The sequence below is a fragment of the Watersipora subatra genome, chromosome 4 (genome assembly GCF_963576615.1).
Source record: "Watersipora subatra chromosome 4, tzWatSuba1.1, whole genome shotgun sequence".
Lineage (NCBI taxonomy): Eukaryota > Metazoa > Bryozoa > Gymnolaemata > Cheilostomatida > Watersiporidae > Watersipora > Watersipora subatra.
In genome coordinates, this window is record NC_088711.1 from 3,719,762 (window position 1) to 3,738,752 (window position 18,991).

The 18,991-nt window shown below is 35.1% G+C and overlaps 1 protein-coding gene across 2 annotated transcripts; it reads right to left on the reverse strand.

Moving 5' to 3' along the window:
* Positions 1-277: 277 nt before the first annotated feature.
* LOC137393515 (neuroplastin-like) lies at positions 278-15,069 on the reverse strand. Of its 2 annotated transcripts, none has more exons than XM_068080094.1 (7): positions 14,958-15,069; positions 9,232-9,808; positions 6,656-6,819; positions 3,502-3,653; positions 2,843-2,945; positions 2,572-2,666; positions 278-939 (listed from the first exon to the last, which is right to left on the reverse strand). In XM_068080094.1, the coding sequence occupies exons 2-7, from the start codon at positions 9,797-9,799 to the stop codon at positions 936-938; spliced, it is 1,086 nt and encodes a 361-aa protein (XP_067936195.1). In that variant the 5' UTR covers positions 9,800-9,808; positions 14,958-15,069; the 3' UTR covers positions 278-935. The 2 variants fall into 2 exon arrangements, with proteins under 2 accessions (XP_067936195.1, XP_067936196.1); XM_068080095.1 differs by having other exon boundaries at positions 2,552-2,666.
* Positions 15,070-18,991: the final 3,922 nt, after the last annotated feature.

Sequence of the window (18,991 nt, forward strand, 5' to 3'; positions counted from 1 at the left end):
AATAGTAAGCCATCAGCAACTGGCTTTCAGAGAGTATCACTACAAGTTTGCTAGCATTTAGTTTACAAAAATGTTGCGGTTTCCATTCTCCATTTTTTGACAATGACAACTTAAAAATGGCCATTTTTAAATGCTAAGATCAGACCAAATAACGACATACCTAATTGTACATAAGGGTACATGACATAGATGCAGATATATTTCATGTCTGTTCTTAATCATACTCGGAATTTGATGAAAGAGGTTACAACTGTTTTATCACACCAATGATTTTTGGCTCATTAAAATCATATACATGTATATGTATTTTAGTATGAATAATAAATCTTTATAATTTACAAATGTCGTTCAAACAGTCAATATCTAGTGATTACAGTACAACAGAAAGCTAAAAGCAGATTACAACATTGTACAGACATTAGTTTAGGCTCTAATGGATTGACCAAGTACACCACAGATTAAAAACATTTCATCACATTAACGAAAAGATATCGAAACGATGTTACCAGGTAACCGCTTAAGATAACCAAAAGTTAATCAATTGCAAAAGTCTGTGCTCACAAAAACCTCCAAATAATCTATTGCAATAGAATAAAACCTTCAAAAAAGCTATCCTCGTCAAACATCACGAAACAATACATTTGAATGAAATGGATAAAACTATTCCCTGTTATCAGTAAGAAGGGGAGCTGTACAAAGATAGTCACATGGACGTTCCCTTGCTTACATTGCTTATTCATTCAACAAATTAACAGAGTTACAAAATTGAGTGTCACACGAGATGAGATTAGCAATGGGGTGTATGAAATAAAATATTTATGTGTATGACTACTAATACAGCAGGAACAAATACATCCATCGACGTCAACTTCAAATAATAGCAATAGCTCGAGCAAATTCTCGCTGGTCACCAGTACTATTAGCTTAAGAGCCTCCTATCTGCAATAATATTCATAAAAGAATTATTAATATTAAACATTTCTTTATTCTCTAGGTTTAAAACCTGAACTACCTTTTGTTGATAAAACTGATAGGAGTATTCCATGAGACCAAATTAGGAATGCCATCTGTATATGGCCCGCTATGACCGGTGCTTGATAATGACTAAGACATTAAAATGACCAATACAGTACATGCCCTACAACGTAAATAATCCGGTCCAAAATGTTTACGATGTAAGGATTTCACGTTATCCCAAGCATAAAATGCATGCAAATAGGCTAATACGTTCCAAAATCCTCCTAAACGCACTCTATTGGCCCTTCTAGACAAAAATAACTAAACTTAACTCTTTAATTTAACGACAGTAAAATTGTGGTGTTATTGGTTTGTATCAACAAGTTCTCTTTGTTTCTTATTATTACACTTGGTCCAGGGTCCATGATAACCATAATTTGATTAGGATTAATTTAATTAATCTGAGTGCACACTTTTGATGTCAATTCAACTCAATTCTGTTCACATTTTTTCACCACAAAGGTCCATGCTGCAAGAAGAAAACCATTGTATATGTCTAAAATGTAGTAAAAAAAAATTTTTACTATAACAAAAGCGGTGTCTTTTTATTCATCCGAAACCAAAATTAAAGGTAAGAATAAAATATCACTTTCAATGAGACTCAAACTCGTGACACTCAGTTGAGTAGATCGAGTTATAACATCTGTACCTATCAACATAGTTATAACATCTGTACCTATCAACATAGTTATAACATCTGTACCTATCAACAGAGTTATAACATCTGTACCTATCAACAGAGTTATAACATCTGTACCTATCAACAGAGTTATAACATCTGTACCTATCAACAGAGTTATAACATCTGTACCTATCAACAGAGTTATAACATCTGTACCTATCAACAGAGTTATAACATCTGTACCTATCAACAGAGTTATAACATCTGTACCTATCAACAGAGTTATAACATCTGTACCTATCAACAGAGTTATAACATCTGCACCTATCAACATCAACCACGTTTGAGTTTTTCAAATAATTTAACAGCCACTTATTTTCTGTCCTTCCACTGTAGAGAGAAAATGATATTTTCAAAGCAAACTATGGAACTCTCGTCACTTAAATCCACTTTGAAAACTTGCACCAACTTGATGCTTCTATATAGATATCCTATGTAATACGATGCAAAAACTTAACATCAATGCTTTACGTCAAGTGGAATTTACATACAAAAAGTTTGCATTACAGGGGCATCTACTGCATAATGTTATATCTAAGCTTAAAAGTAGCTCTACCATAAACACAGCCTACCTAAGCATATCTCATCAACCAGAAAGTACAAGGACGGCTACTGTACTAATGACATCTACCCGCAATACTTCAAACCATCACCATGTTCCTGCAGAAGGACAGCTTGAGCATTGTGAGACTACCAGCTAGAGAGCATGAAACCACTATCTAGAGACTGCTAAACTACCCCACAGACACTGGAAGCACTAAATAGGGACCAAGCGAAAATTAATCGCATCAGCGATATACTATTATTAGATATTAGGAGGTGTGAGACGAGGCTAAAATAGCTAATACATACCAAGAAGTAGGAGAGATTACCTCATTAAGGCGTCCTGCTCTCGAGCCTTTTTTTCATTAATTTTCTTCTTCCTATGTTTCTCTCCAACCGCAATACAAATGGCCAGAACCAGCACCTGCGGCATGATAGTCAGTAACAAAGAGCAATATTGCGAAGGGATATTGACACTGACAACAGAATTAAAAGCATTAAAAACATCTGCTGTTAGTAGAATGTCAGGAAAGAGGCAACAGTAGGTACAGTTAGTTTAAAACTAGCTAAGTATAAGTGTGAAAATTGTTTACAATTCACCTGTAATACAATTCCAAGGAAGGGCCAGACTGGCGCTAGTTTATCTCTTGCGTGAAGAGTCTTTGCTATCGAAGCATTTCCCATGCTATTGTTGGCGAAGCAGCTACAAGGGAAAGAAAACTCTGTATAAAAGGAAAGGCGCGCGGATGACCTGACAGGCGATGTCGAAAACTATAAGCAGTCTTAAACTCGCACAAAACTCTAATAGCAAAAATATGACAAAGATGCTCTGGTCAAAGATACATCAGAATACGCTGTATAAAGTGTATATAATCTGATTCATAACAGAGGAAGTAGTAGTCTATGCTATGAAGATGCAGTCGTACTAGTCTGCTCAAAAATTCTAACTGTGCCAGAGCCAAGCGAATTTCTTAGTTTGTTCAAGAACTGCGCCGAACCGCTAGTGCCTATGCAGAAACTCTGATCAAAGCCTATACCCTCTTGGGCCTAAACAGCGCAATTATCTACGAAAAAGTGAGATGAATGCCGACACAGACACCAAGAAAATTTCTAAACAATTTCAGCTGTTAATACATATGGAACAGAACTCACAAAAAACCTCGGAAAAAACTAAAGAAAACAATTCATAGACAAACTCACACAAAGGTCAAGTTTTGCTTACAACAGCACCTACAACATATAAAATAAAGAACTGGTACCTATACTCTCCTTTGTCTTCACTGTCTTCCAAAGACTGTATGTAGTATTCAGAAATAGTCAGAGGTCCATACGTTGCCACGGTAAAAACATCAGCATCCATGACAACACCATTCAACGACCATGTGATGTTTGGGGCAGGAAATCCATAGAACTGCATAAAAACATAAAAATGCTTAATGGGATTTCAACAATTTGACCATGCCACGGAAACATTTGAGAAAAACTGGTAAATGGATACGGCAAGAATCACTTGTTATGTTGCAGTTATAGACTGAGAAAGATAAAAAAACTATGGCCATGGTTTCTTGAGCTCTCAAATCCTAGGAGTTGTCAAACAAATAACGCAAAATTATTTTAAATGAATGGCAGTATCAAATCTAAATGCTGCTTTATGTTACCAAACAATTCATATTAGACAGTTCTTAAAGGGTTTTGGCAGCACTTCTTATGCTAAACCTGATTGGCATAATTTTCAGCATGGATCAATGTTGGGAGCGTGCGAAGTATTGCTGAAAATCTTGGCAGTATTAGTATAATACTCCTATCATTATCTTGGTTTGTCTTCAGTGACCATTCTGCAATAGTGATCACTCATCTAGTTCCTATCATTCTATGAAAGATGTACACACAGGCCAATAGTTGGGTGATTAACGTTAAAAACAGAATCAGTTACCATTCAAAAACTTGCATAATGTCTCAAAAATTGAGTCGTTTACGTTCATTATTTAGACAATTATCTATTGCAGAAACCAATTAGAACAGACATATTTCGTTTCATTTCATCATGAAAATTGAGTAGTTTTACTTTGGAACATGTTCAACAGTGATAAATGTAACTGTTAAAAGGATATATGTTATAAATGCTAAAAGAGAAAACAGGTGTTCATAGATATAACTGCTCATGCAAAGCTAAGATTTGCACAACTTTATTAATTCTCAAATTGTTTGAACCAGTTGAACTTAAAAATATTAAAAAATCAAATACTTAATGAAGTTGTGGCAAAATATATGGATTTTCACGACTGGCAACAAAACTATGTGGCCAGACAATATCTAAATAAAACTGCTCGTCCTTGACTTCTTAGCTGAATTAAAATTGTTACTGTGAGCTGCGTATAACCGGTGAGATTCCAGGAAAACAATGCAAGTAGTGTAAGGTACCGTAAAACCTCTAATTGAAAGCCACCTCTATTTAAACGCCACTACGAGAGAAGGGTTGAAAAATAAAGCGTCACTCAGGCTAATTAGTTCCTTGTTTAACGGGGTCTTAATACTTCAAAGAACATGCATATGAAAAATGGTTTGCAAGTTTTGAGCCAAAGGTTACGTTTAGCGAGCAAACTTTTACGCGTTGCATTTGGGCTAAATTCAGCGCGTAAAGGTTTTTCTCTGCCAAAAAATTGTTTGTACGCTAATATCGACTAGTTCGGCAATACAGAAGAATAGTTGAGGCCAGAACATATTGTGGAAGGTATTGAACAAACAGAAGATGTTCATTCCATCGAAAGCAACAATCAGAACGCAGCTATCCGAGCAATCGATGCAAATATTTTTGATTTAGAAACATCAATTTTTGTTTCTGCATGTAATATAAGTATGGTTTGTTTATGTCACTTGTTCATGAATAGATATTTGTATCATTTGATAGATTATCATTATATAACTTATAAACATGCAGATTCATAGCATGTTAGTAAATATCATCCTTGCGGCCATTTTAACACAGCTTACAATGGATCGATGCTGATAACTCCAGTTCTATTGCACATAAAAAGCTATTTTTGGCTGCAAATTGTAGCAAACATATCAATGAGCTTTTATACAACATTGTCAAATATAGATATAAAATATAAAGATGTCTTCAAATAAAGAATGAAATGAAAATTGAAAATTCAAACAAACTGCAAAGAAGGACACAGGCTATAATATCATCGCGGGTCAATTGCAAGCAATAGATATAAACTGGTAGAGATATTTCTCTGTTTCTCCATGCATATTTATTAATAGATTTTTGACAAGCTGAGGGTAAGTTAGCAGCTTTATTGCATCCAAAAGGTTTAACATCTCTTCACCGAAAAAAGAGAAACTATAGGCAACATTCGCGTCGCCCGCAATAAGGCTGAATTTATTTTCTCAAAATTCTGACGAGCCATTTAAAAAATACACTGCCAGCCTCTAATAGAACACCGCCTCCAATTGACCGCTACCACAGAGAAAAGGTTGAAAAATAGAGCGCCATGATGTTTAATTAGCGGTTTTACGGTACATCACTTAAAATACATATTTGCAGTTCCGATATACGCTTCTCATGCTTAATCGTCACATTTTGTAGCGAATATTCATATACAATACATTGTTTCGTGTTCAATTTGTTTCAGATACTAAACCGCAATAGTAACTACTTTAAGTATTTAAATACAGCATTGAAACAAAAATGACATAAAAGATGTACATAAAAATGTACGTGCAATCTAACATAATAAAGCAATAAATTACAAAAGGAGGTTGTTGTTATTATTGTTATTATTCTATGCAAGAATAGAGAGAGTTCTACCATTACTTCACCAAGGAAAGACGGACTCAGCTGAGTTTGATGGCAAAGAGTGTGACACAAATATGCAGCATACTCTAACTTACATAATACATAATTTGATTCAACTAAACTCTTATATTTTGATTGACCATTTTTGCCTTTTTACTTTTACTTACAAAACTGTAATGTTTTGAAAAATTTTGAACATAGTATGTTGGGTATTACTTTGTATCTAGATAATTAGAATTTATACTGTATTGTAATTGATAATTGTATCATATATTCTCGCAAATGTACATCAAATGTCAGAAAATTTATCTGTAGAGGTGATTATAAGTGGAGGTTTGACTGTTTAATATTAAATAAATTGATAGTTTCAGTAAGGGTAAGTTTAGGTTCTATTGCAATGCAATTCCATACCGAGTCTAGCGATAAATAGATTCATACAGTTTTTGGAGGCTGCTCAGTCAAAAAGACTATAGTGTGTTCACAAACCATTCTTTGACAGACCGACTCGTCTGCATGACTGTAGGACCTGAATATTTAATGAAATAATGTAAGAAGTGCTTGAGAATAAGTCGCTGAATACAAGACTACAAGAGTAAAGAATAGTCACATACAGAGCAAAGAATACCGAGGGAGTCTTTATCCATATATTGCTCTTTGAAAGGGACAATATCTATGGCAGCCTCTTCAGGTTTACCAATGACAGCCATGGATGCAGAGAGAGGAATTGCTTTCTCCTGGGTCCATCTGCACTCATACTCACCAGGTGAAGTAGGCTCTAGAATATATATGTTTCAGTAATTACTGGTAAGTATTTATATCTAGAGGAGAGCGTGATGAGAGGAGAGCGTGATGAGAGGAGAGCGTGATGAGAGGTAAGACCGTCTGCTTAACACTGACAGCTGAAAGTAAAATAAAACCTAATCTTCAAACTATTCATAGACTTAGTTCCACACTTCGTGTTCAGCACTCTTCATTAGTTTACTTTAGTAATTATCTTTTCCATAATTATTTACTTCAGCAGTATATATTTATACTAATTCGTATACAAAATAAACACATATATTTTACATATGTATTTGTAAATTATGTATATTGGTAGACAGTTGGTAAGCCAGCAATTCCACAAATTTTGCCAAAATTGTGATTTACGGATCATTGAAGAGAAATCTTGATTGCCATGTGACGAGTTAACCTTCAATTTAGTTATGTTCAATTCCCAGGGGGGAGGGTTGATCATTGCATAATGATAATGAATCAGAAATGTTTTGACATCGAAGGAGTAGTACTACCCTAGGACACTTATATTTCGCTAGTATTTAGTTTCGTGAGTACCATACAGAGTAAAATTTTGCTGCAACTTAATTTCGCGGATCTGATGAGTGCGAAAATATAGTGATGTGAAAATAAATGCAGTAGAACAAACATAATTAGATTCCTCAGGTCCAGTTCACTAGTATAAAAAAGTTTCCAATTTGGGACTAGTTTGTATTTGTGAACCGCGGGTAGAAATGTGTGGGCGAGATCGACAATGCAACTTGATCGCTTGCTGCTATTTGTTTTTTGGACTATCAATAAAGTCTAGGTCCTTGCCGCCATGACTGATGTGGTATCGATATTAAATATCAAGTATTTATAGCGGCGGTGGCCATGGCTCAAGATTGTTATTGTCTTTGGTTGGTAATAAAATTCATCGCTACAATAATTATTATTCAATTTTATGACTTTCCCTACCAGACTTTCATCCTGTTCAGTTTTCATCCATTCAGTTACAAATTCAGTGACTAAACTAATATCATCATCTTCCTCATTTGTCTTGGCTTTTCCAAAAAACCTGTTATCTCAATTTGCTTTGCCACGCCGCTCAGTCGGCGTATTAGCTATAATGAGTTCAGCAGAAATTGCCCAATGAGCCCACCACACACAAAGGTTACCTGCATTTCTAATATGACGATTTTATTGTGGATATCAATGAATAAAGCTATTTAACTTCGCGTTTTCGCTCGTTTGTTATGATAGTTGAGTTTCGCTCATGAAATTTTCGCAAGAGGATGACTCCGCGAAAATGCGAAAGTTAGATGGCGCGAACACATAAGTGTCCTAGGGTAGTTTAATTTCATAACAATTACTAGTTTCACTTTTAAAAACCCGGGATCCATATTCTTTTTGGGGTGAGTTGGTCCACCTAACTCATTGGAATTTGATAATAATTGGACAGACTTTGAAAAGGCTGGATTGGTCAATTGTTAAGAACAATTTTTGGTTTTCGGCAGATGAGAAACTGGCCAAACAATGACTAACTTTTGCAATTGTTTGGACAAACTGAATATAGTGTTAATATGGACAAATTTAAAAATTGATAAATAGCTTATAATTGGCAAAGCTTAAAGATGAAGCAATTAAAAAATGTATGAAAGCTGAAAACTTGATTTAATATTCATGTTTTTATAATCATGTTTTTATATTCATGTTTTTATAATGACTTCTATAAGAGCAATGACCTAGTGTCTCCGAACAAAACTCAAATAAAGCATTATCTTCATCCATTGAAATGCAATTGAAATTATTGCTTAGTGTTGTCTGAAAATAGATTTTGTCGTTGAAAAAATTAACAATTAATACAAAACACAGATCTACTGCATGATCTTTTTTTTTGTATTTTTTAACAAAAGATGAATGCTGAAGAAATAGCAGATCTTTTTGTGATTTGAAATCTTTGAACTGGTAAGTCTTGGCAAGCTAAGCTTGAAAATGGAAGCGCATATCAAAGTATTATAAAAGATTAAGTACGCATAACAAAGTTCCGTTTTAATTGATGAATTACACTTCAATAGTGGTTTTGGCATGTGAATAATTATGAAAAACTCGTTTTTCTCATTTATTCCATTTTCTATTAAATATTATTTTATAAATATAAAAAAATGTGTTTAATCAAGAAAAATGAAGCACAAACATAGCATGCATGAAACCTATCACTTGTATAATCAGTCAAAACAAATTTTTACATTGGAAATTGCTTGGCACAGACATCGGATGGATTTTAAAATGCAAATTAGCAAAAAAGATGCTCAATGTCATTGGAACATCAGACGCACTATGATAGTGAATAAAGAAAACTTGAAGTACAGTAGCTGGCATTCTACAAAGTAAAACAGCTTATGGTTACATACCGGAACACCAATATACTTACGGTCACTGGCAAGAGGAAAGTTCAAAGAATAGGCGCCAGATGAATCTGTCACGGAATCTTTCAGCACTTCGGTTTCACTACCTTCCACCACCATGCCATTAACCAGCCATTCAACTTTTTGCAAGAGCTCGTTATATACATTAGAATAAAATGTCATGTTACAATGAAAACTTCCATCGGCAGCTTCGGCAACTTTGAGGTCAGAGACTATAGCAACGGCAGAGATGCTTGTTGTACTAGTAAGGCACCATATGTTATAAACCCGCAAGGCAGGCTCCTCTATGGTGAACATAAGTGTTTTATTGCTAGGAAACGAGCTAATATATGAAGTATTCAGCTTGGTCGATGCTTGGCCAAACTCAGGAATTATTTCAGGGTCGCAAGAGGTATCGCAGTCAGTCACATGAACTTCAATATTCGAAAGGTCATCATCTATTTCACAACTACCACTAAATCCTTTGCTCACATCGTAAAAGCCATCCTTGAAATGAATTACCGGATCGGATGCAGCAAAAACTGATGCAGCAAAACAACAGCAGAGAAGTCCTTTAGCAAGCAGAACGGCCATCTTTGTATTCTGTAAATAATAGTAGTTTGTTAGAACCAGCTTACCAGATGAAAGATAAATATTAACTAATGTTTTTAGGTTGCAGCAAATTGAAATTTTTATATTAATTTTAAAATACTAAACTAATATCAATAGCTCTGGTTACACTTTACAGCGCATGATTTTGAATACAAAATGGAAATCGCAAATAGAGTCTTCACACAGTGTTGATTCAATGCATTGATTGGTCGTTCATGAGACCATCATACTTTAAATGGAGTCGCAGTTTCATTTCTCGAAGGATGCAACAAAAACCGCTAGATGATTATCAGCTGATATGTTCTTGTGTCCTTTGCCAGACCAAAATGATCAACTGACATATTTGGTGAGTAGTCAGAAAAGTTCTCATCAATGCATGGAACCTCACCTGTAGCGACATGCAAAATTTGAAAGGTTTGTTCTAATTTCAGGTCTTTGATAAAAAAATTTCAAAATTAAAAATTTTCTGGCAACTGCTCCAGTTGGTCACTGAACTTGTTTGCAAATCTTAAAGGTTGACTTGCAATAAAATTCACATTACAGTTATTTGGTATCAAAAGATTCACCATGTCTTACTCTGTTGTGTTGTAGGTGCCAAATATGTGGAAATGTGATTACAAGCTCTTAAAAACTCAAAAATGAAAAGCCGCCGTAGATTGGAATCGCTTTATTTCGATGACGTAGCCATGAAATTTGGTTATTGTCTTGTTACGTGATGTTCTCACGTGAATTGAGAGGCATAAAAAGCTCAATATAAAACTTATTGTAGCACTAGTTTATGAGAAACATTGCGGGTTTTACCGAAGACCCGGTATCAAATATAGATGCTCGCTACTTTACAGTTTTGTTTCGGTTTGGTCTAATCGACAACTCATAATCTAATCATGTGACCCAAAACTTCGAAAATAATTTTTGCAGCACTTTTCGATTATCACAAGTGACCAACAGGCTTGTCATGATTATCAGACAATGATATGTACTTCTTCAAGCTAAGGCTAAAAAATTAAACAAATTTTTACGGTAAGTTATAAGATATCACTGCTAAAAGTGACAGCATTACGATGACGATAAAACAGACGCGTAAGAACAACAGACATAGTTTTATTGAATGCGTGAAGTATATTTGTGAAAATATTTCGACGAATAAGGTTGCATGAAAGTGTAAACAGAAACCATCTTTCACAACTACATCACATTTGAGCCGTTTTGAAAAGGGAATCCAAACTACGGCGGTCTAGTGTGGCTGCGATTTTCTGTTCGTTTTTTAGCTTTTAAGAGCTTGTAATCACTTTTCCACATATTTTGCACCTACAACCCAACAGAGTAAGACATGGTGAATCTTTTCATATCAAATAACTGTAACGTGAATTTTGTTGCAAGTCAACCTTCAAGGCCCGCGACTAGCTTACAAAACAAATTAGTTAAGTGCAAGTTACAAATATTGTCTGCATTATTTGTTGTATTAAAACGTTAAATGTTTGTAGCGAATCTATTGTATAAAGATGACAAAATCTGAACTTTAGTCTACCTTCACTACATTTTTACCAGTTTATCAATATATATAAATCTCAGTCCAGTTATGGCAATAAGGTTTTTGCAATAAAATCCACTTAGCAGAGGATTTGATCTCAGAACCTCAAGATTTGAAAGCATCAACTTTATCCATTATACTACAGCCTTCAACTGAAGCATAGCCATTGATAATGGTGAAAATATCCATCACATCAGTTAAAATACTCATACCGATGTTGTATCACGTAACGATTCGCAGCTGGCCTCACTAGGTGAATGCCCAGCATTGCAGGGGTAATGAAAACCGCTTCTAAACAGTCGCAGGAAATGTAGAACAAAGGTAATATGGTAGGTAAGATAATGTTGGTAATGTACTGTTTATAATCTGTTTTTTATTACCCGTGCAACGCAGGACATTCAGCTAGTTTGGTATATTCTGGTGATCAGTCTTTATTTTGATACAAAGATCTCAAAAGCAATATTTTAATTGACAACCCCATAGGAAAATGTGCAATAGAGCCCAAATTTAGTGCACCTTTGAAATCTAAACCAATGAGACAGGCTACAAAACAGAAAAAACTGGTTGTCTGGGAAAATATGTTCTAGGTTAAATGATGACTCATTCAGGAATGAATATCTGCGATTTTGTTTACTATCAGGCATATCGAAAAACTACGGACTGTTGGAAAAGGCTAGGTTCACACACCTTTCAGGTATAGCAAATATCTAGTGGATGAGCAGCTTAGATGACCGACATATCTGAATGATAGAATGAGGTTAAGGACAACTTACCCTAAAGCCCCTTTCCCCAAGCACGCTTAATAGGATAATACATAAGATCTATTTTTAAGACACTTCGGAAACAAGTGTAACACATATATCTAACATATATAATTTTTCTGTCATGTAACATCTTCAACAAGAAATATGATCAGCAGCCCTAAAAAGTACACATAAGATAAGAAATGAACAATGGTGTTACTTTCTTAAAATTTAATCATACACTTTACTACATAGGATTGATGAGTTTTTCAAGATAAAACATGGTCTGGTAACTGTTGCAGCATACCTGTTAACCAATAATAATATCAACTCCCAAAAAGGAACTGTATGAGAAACAGCAAAACGAATGTCAAACTCAGTCCAACTGTCATAAAGAACAAATGAACTACATAAGAATCCAGGAATACTATAAAACAGTGCTGAAATACCAATAACTGAATCAAAACCAATGATCCTGATGCCGGCCATAGACCTATTAACTATACTATATTAAGTATAGTAGTATAGTTAATAATTCTATGATGCTGGCTAAACCAAGGATGGGAATAGATGGCAAGGACAAGATAATAGAAAGATTCAATGTGTACAGATAAAATAATTGTCCTGTGAGTTGTCCGCAAATCTGAAGAGCAATACTCTAATTGGTAGCATGGTTATGTCACGAGTATTAGTGGTTCAGCCAAAGATTGCGTAATCTTGAATTATTGCGATTGCTCGTTTGTTACAATTGCAAAAGGTTAAATTAGTAAAAATTTAGCTAGCATGTCTTACCTAAGAATAACAATTGACTAAGATTGACAAATGAGAAACACTATATATAGCTCGTGGAATGCTTAAATGACTGATCAGAGTTAACCAATTGAACACCGTCACCACACTTCTTATCTGGATTAAAAATACGTTATAAATTTGCCAAACATTGAGATATAGTCTTTCAACAGTACCATAGGATTTATATGTTAATATTACATTGTCTCGGCCGCATAGTACTGTAACTGTTTATCACATTTAACACACTTCAGTAAAGCTAAAGACAAACTGTGTGATAACATAAACAAGTTCACAACTTAATGCGGAGATCTCAAAAATTTTGACAACTTCATTGTCTATTGCACACATTTATGTTTGTTTGCTGCTATTACCATCCATGTAGTATATAAATGTTGTGTGAAAATCCCACCAAAACAAAATAAAAACAGAGAGTGAAGCCAGACTACAAGATCTAACAACATGATCCCAAAACCTCAAACGATCCAATAATTGGAAAAGCAACAACAAGCAAATTAGAAACTCTAGGGTGGAAGGAACCCATCACAGAAAATGAGTCAATCGCCCTGCTAGACCACCAAAGAAACCTTGGAGACGAATCAGATGATTACATGTATACAGATCTGCCATCCTCTGTCAGACACGACCTAAATACCAAGAGTTAGTCACGAGCTCCATCTTACATGTCTACATCACATATACCAGCCGGAGACTTACACAAAAAGATATCTCCACACAACTGACTTGAAGCATTGAACCTTAACACTCAACCTTCCCCCCACAGACTAGCCTTCCCACATGCTAGATTGATATAAGAGAACAGCTTCAATGACTTCAATCAGCTCCTCTCCCGAGCATCAGCTGAGGCTCTCTTTTCCCCCGCCCCTACAGAGGCTCTCCTTTCTGTTGCCTGTGGAGCTATCATCCCACCGCCTGGGGAGGCTCTCTTTTTTTGACTGCGGAGCCTCTACCTCCATCACTAGCTGACCATCTATATCTAAGGACTGTCATACTCTCGTTTGACTGTCGAGACTCACAGCCAGACAGGACCGTGGAGAAGAACATAGATGATCATTCGAGTAATGTTGTAACTTTTATTCGCTATTTCAACCTTCTTTCATTAATATTATTGTTTTAGAAGTCTGTTAGTTGTGTATTTTACTTCTTTGATTTTTAGAATAAAAAAGCATATTTTACTGGTAAATATTAGTACGGCTTATAATAGCTTAACATCTTCACTAGTAGGCCTACCTGAACCAGTAGTAACCAAATTAGTTGACACAAGTTAGGCAAAAGTGCAAAAACTAAACATAGTCAAAATAGAATATGACATAACAAATTCAACACTGATGCTGTGTGTAGATTCAGATTGATTATGTATAATATAACTTCTCCCTAAACACACATAACACAAGACTCAGCTGACATGCATGAAACCAATTATCGCAAGCAGTAATAATGTTTAATAGCATCCGTCAAGTAGGGATAAGTCATTGTAACCACGTTACAAATACGTTTGGTGTTTTGAGTAGTGACAGAGATGACAAAATGAGTAGCTGTTTTGATGTTTTGAAAGTCAGTAGCGTTATTTTGGGCATAAAACCCAAAGACATGTAATCTAAAGACTTTCCCTGTTTCACAAACAATCAGGTTACAAGTACCAAATAATAAATTCAACGACTGGTCACATTACTTAAATTGCTTAAATTTTTCCGAAAGCATTCCATCGCTTCACCTTGTAGATTTATTCACGTTAAACCACCAGAGAAGCGCCATCGATAAATGCCAGTATAACCAATTTTAGGTCAGGTTTCCAAAAGCTAGATTCATATTTAGCATATATTTAGACAAATACAAACAATCTCAACCTGTCTTGTGTAAAAGTGTAATGCATTGCTGCTCTGTGTGACTGGTTTTTGTTTTATTGTTTTTTAGCTCTGATAGTCTGATAACTGCTTGCACAAATATCAAATCAGTTATGGTGCAATTACTAAAGTTTTGACTAAAACGCTCAGAACAAAACTAGCAGAGCATCTATGTATACATAATAATATAAGAACTAATATAAGAGTATTACCAGATTGTGCTAAATTCAAGTGAGAACTCAAAAATATTTTCGGCAGCAACCTGCGCTGCCGTTTGTCGGTATGAAGAAATATTTCTATTTATCACAAACTCCGGGTGACCTACAAGCTGTGACTATTTGAAGAGATCATTGCTGTAATGTATTTCCTGGCGAAGCATGAAGTTGCATATAAATAACTCTATGAGTTTTAATGTATTAACCTGTAAACCAACGACCTTACTATGTATTCAACTAAAATTAAGAAACAAAAATCATCTTTATAGAGCAAAGTCTAAAAAAGTTTACCACGTGGTATATGCAGATCTTCAAACCGTTTATAGTTATTAAATTTAATCTTGACATTTCTTGAATTTAAATATGCCACATATGTCCAAAACAAGCATAACTCCGATTCTAGACAACATATGTGTAATATGTTAACGTTAATAACAACTTGATTGATACATTTCCGGCCAAATGCCGTGTTATTGTAGAATATTGATTCGCTTAATTTATAACAAAACTTGTACGTGTTTCGCATGGAAAGCCCTGTGTACTGAAGCTCTCGTGGTAAAAGAGTGAAAATTACAAAAATAGTGAACACACTTAAATAGTGTATACACGTCAATGTAAGATACATCTAATATAAAATAGGTGCCTGTTTTGACTAGCCATCAGCAAATAGGTTCTTAATACAAGTTGGCTTGTCTTAAATGAGTATAACTTTCGTACACAACAATAATTGCTGCAAATACTAAAAGCGTTTATGAGATTTAAAAAAATGACTCGATTCATTTCAATTCTCACCAAAAAGTTAGCAATTCAATTCCCAATTATTTTGCATCATATGCCATATAAGAATCTATTCTATTCACAAGTCATTGCAAAAACATCCTGATTCAATTCCCAATTTAGCTATTGTAACTTCAATGGCTCGATTCAATTCTCCCAAATAAACAAAATCAATTCTTTATTAACTTACAAAAATGGACCAATGACAATACAGTCATACTTCGACTTACGAGCTTAATGCCTTCCGAAACTGAGCTCGTATGTTAATTTACTCGCATGTTGGTGCAATTTATTTATATATAGAACACTTAAATATATATTGATTGGTTTCTATACTCTAAAAAATGCAAATAAAACACTCATAACAAGATATTGTAACAGAAAAAACATGTTGGTTATTGCCTTAACTTACCGCATGCTTTCAAAAAGCAACAAATAAAAAATAATGCAAGGAAATGTGATTAATTAAAATGTAAAATTAAATACATACAGTAGCAGCTAACGCTAGCATTTGCCAGGGAGGGAGATATAAGTGTTATCCTTCATTACAGCAGTTGAATTTGATAAATTTGGATTTTATCAAAGTCTTAAAAAACCAACTTAAAAGCAAACCTAAAAGCAAACTTTCATTTTTAACTTAACGTAATTAAAATTTCTTCGGCGTTCATAGTTGAAAGTTTCTCGCTAGTTAGCTAATTTTTCCTTTGTTTCGCTTTCACGACTAGCCGGCCGTTTTAAGATAAACCTATCTAAGGACGTTTACCTTTGTCGCCCTTTCGATGTGTTGCTATTAGGACGAACACTGGTCTCGTCACAAAAGGTTAATGCACGACCACTAGCCAACTTGTCCGAAAGTCTATTTTTATAGATAGCACCGGCCTTTTCACATAGGCCTTTTTGCCTTTTAACCACCGGTCTTTTCGCCTTTATTGAAAAATCGTTTCAGTTACGCTGTCACCGGCCAATTGTTTATCTTTTATCCAATGCCTGAGCAGTCTCTCCATCAGCGGTCGTGAAGATCGCTGCGTCGTTTAGAAACTATGGTTAGTCCTTTTGCAAACTAAATGCCCTGAATATAACCCTTCAGTTGGATAATTGTGGATGTATTTCTGTCATATTGCTGAGCTAGCTCAATCACGCATACACATTTCGCATATCTTACAATAATTTTCTGTTTAATATCAATTGTTAGCATTTGCTTTTCTTTCCATTAACTTTCATTTTACTGGCAAACTTTCGGTCTACGCACCGTACTTTTAATTCACATAATTCTGCACTGAAAATTGCTCACAAAAAACACGGTACAAAAGTATAACCTGAGTAATTAAAAAATACAGAGTGATGCTGTTCTCATAAAACACCTCCGGCATACTTCGCAACTGACTCACGTGCTCGTATCTCAAACATTGCTCGTATGTTAGTGCTAAAACGTGCTTAAAAGCTGGCTCGTATCTCAAGTTTCTCGTACGTTAGAGCACTCGTAAGTTGAAGTATTACTGTATATCAAAATAATAATAACCCACAATCGCTAATTTAGCCACATGCATTAGCTCAGTCTATTGATTGTTTGTTTAGCAAACATCAACTACCGGTATTTCACTAAGGATTTCATTGCTGTTTCAGGTGAAATTAAGTCATGTTTGTTAGGTATCAATCAGGACCGATGTCACGTAACTAAATTAGTAATTAACTATATTCTATCTCATACATTGTTATATGCATGTATTATTCTTACATTACATTTTACTTGCTAATAGTTTCGGCTTCAGCCAATTATGTTAATTGTTACAATCATCATTATAATCAACTTCCTGTTTCTGTTCAACTCGATATACAGCCAATACATGTAGATTTAAACACCGAATATTATCTCGCAGAACCTGCATATTTTATTGACATCTAACTATAAGAAATTACAGATGGCAACACCAAAGTATAACTCAACAATGTTCTATTCAACATGGTTAATACACATATACACACATATACGCACAATACGCACATACAAAACAACATGCTGTTTTTGTTTTGTATGTGCGTGGCGAAAATCCTTGCGTGCGTGACCCGGCAAGCCCATGCTATTCATCGTATAGCAGTATAAATCAAATTTGACCAAACCTTTAGAAAAGTCGTTGACAAAAATATTTTGCCGATGGTGGTAATAACAACGCTTATGAATTACGAAAGGATGAGGTTTATCTCTATGGCTTTGAATAAAGTGATTTTCTAAAGCGATAACAACCGTTTCGGTAGCCGTTGGGCAAAAAAACAGTTCGAATTAACAGTGTTGAGTTCGAGTTATCTATAGCAATTTATCATTACGTGGGAACAGACCAAAGAAACCGTTCGAATTAACCATGTGTTTGAGCTATCCGTGGACGAGTTATCCATGTTTGACTGTAATTATGTCAATTTAGTTTGTACAAATTGAGTAATTTGTACTCAAGCATCTCCCCTATATTTGCTAGCATCTGATAACCTGTGTTTTGTCATTGCCAATGACTTGTCTTGGTCAGTTGTTTCCACATCTACAAGCAAAGATTCCTAAGGCTGTCTTTCAGGACTGACACGGTCATCACTTTCACCCATACTCAGACACACCCATGGGCTGTGTTTGATCAAAATTGCACAGTACCATCGGAGTTGTCTTCCATTGTTTAACTTCAGCATTGCTTAACAGGGTCATCCACTTGAGACAAGCCCCTCACATGCGCAACATCCAAACTAGTGTTGTTCACACTTTAGGCTATAACATCATCCTCAGATATGCTACAACATGTACTCAAGGCTGAAACAGCTCACGTAGTAGACTTTACCACTGAAGCAACAGTTCTGGAGGCCTCCTTATAAATTAACATGAAGATTAACATGAAACTTGTAAATATAAATATTCTTCAAGAAGAGTCACTGGAATTGTAAATCAACAGCAATAAACAATTGGTGTTAGCTAGAACTAATTTGGTTTCAGCGTGACAATCAAAAATTATGTGTAAAAATTGGTTACATTCATCTTCAACTATATAGCCACCCTCCTACAATTATTGCTGCTGCATGAATCGCTCAAGATATGACACATAGACTCGGGCTAATGATGGTTTTACATGAGGATTTTTTTGAGCTTGAGGATCAGTCGGTGCATGCCAATACAAAATCTCATAGTGCTACCTCAATCGTATTGAGAAAAGAAAACTGGTTCACACTGGCTTTTTAGCTTTTAAAGCGGTTTTTGCCAACTGGATACCATTTGCATTAAT

Bases quoted from the DNA above. Each gene is read 5' to 3' on its own strand.
- LOC137393515 (XM_068080094.1), bottom strand. From the start codon at position 9,799: ATGGCCGTTCTGCTTGCTAAAGGACTTCTCTGCTGTTGTTTTGCTGCA. The intron at 6,820-9,231 runs GTAAGTATATTG...TATATATTCTAG, and splicing joins CTTTCCTCTTGCCAGTGACC to AGCCTACTTCACCTGGTGAG. The intron at 2,667-2,842 runs GTGAATTGTAAA...ATCATGCCGCAG, and splicing joins TCCTTGGAATTGTATTACAG to GTGCTGGTTCTGGCCATTTG.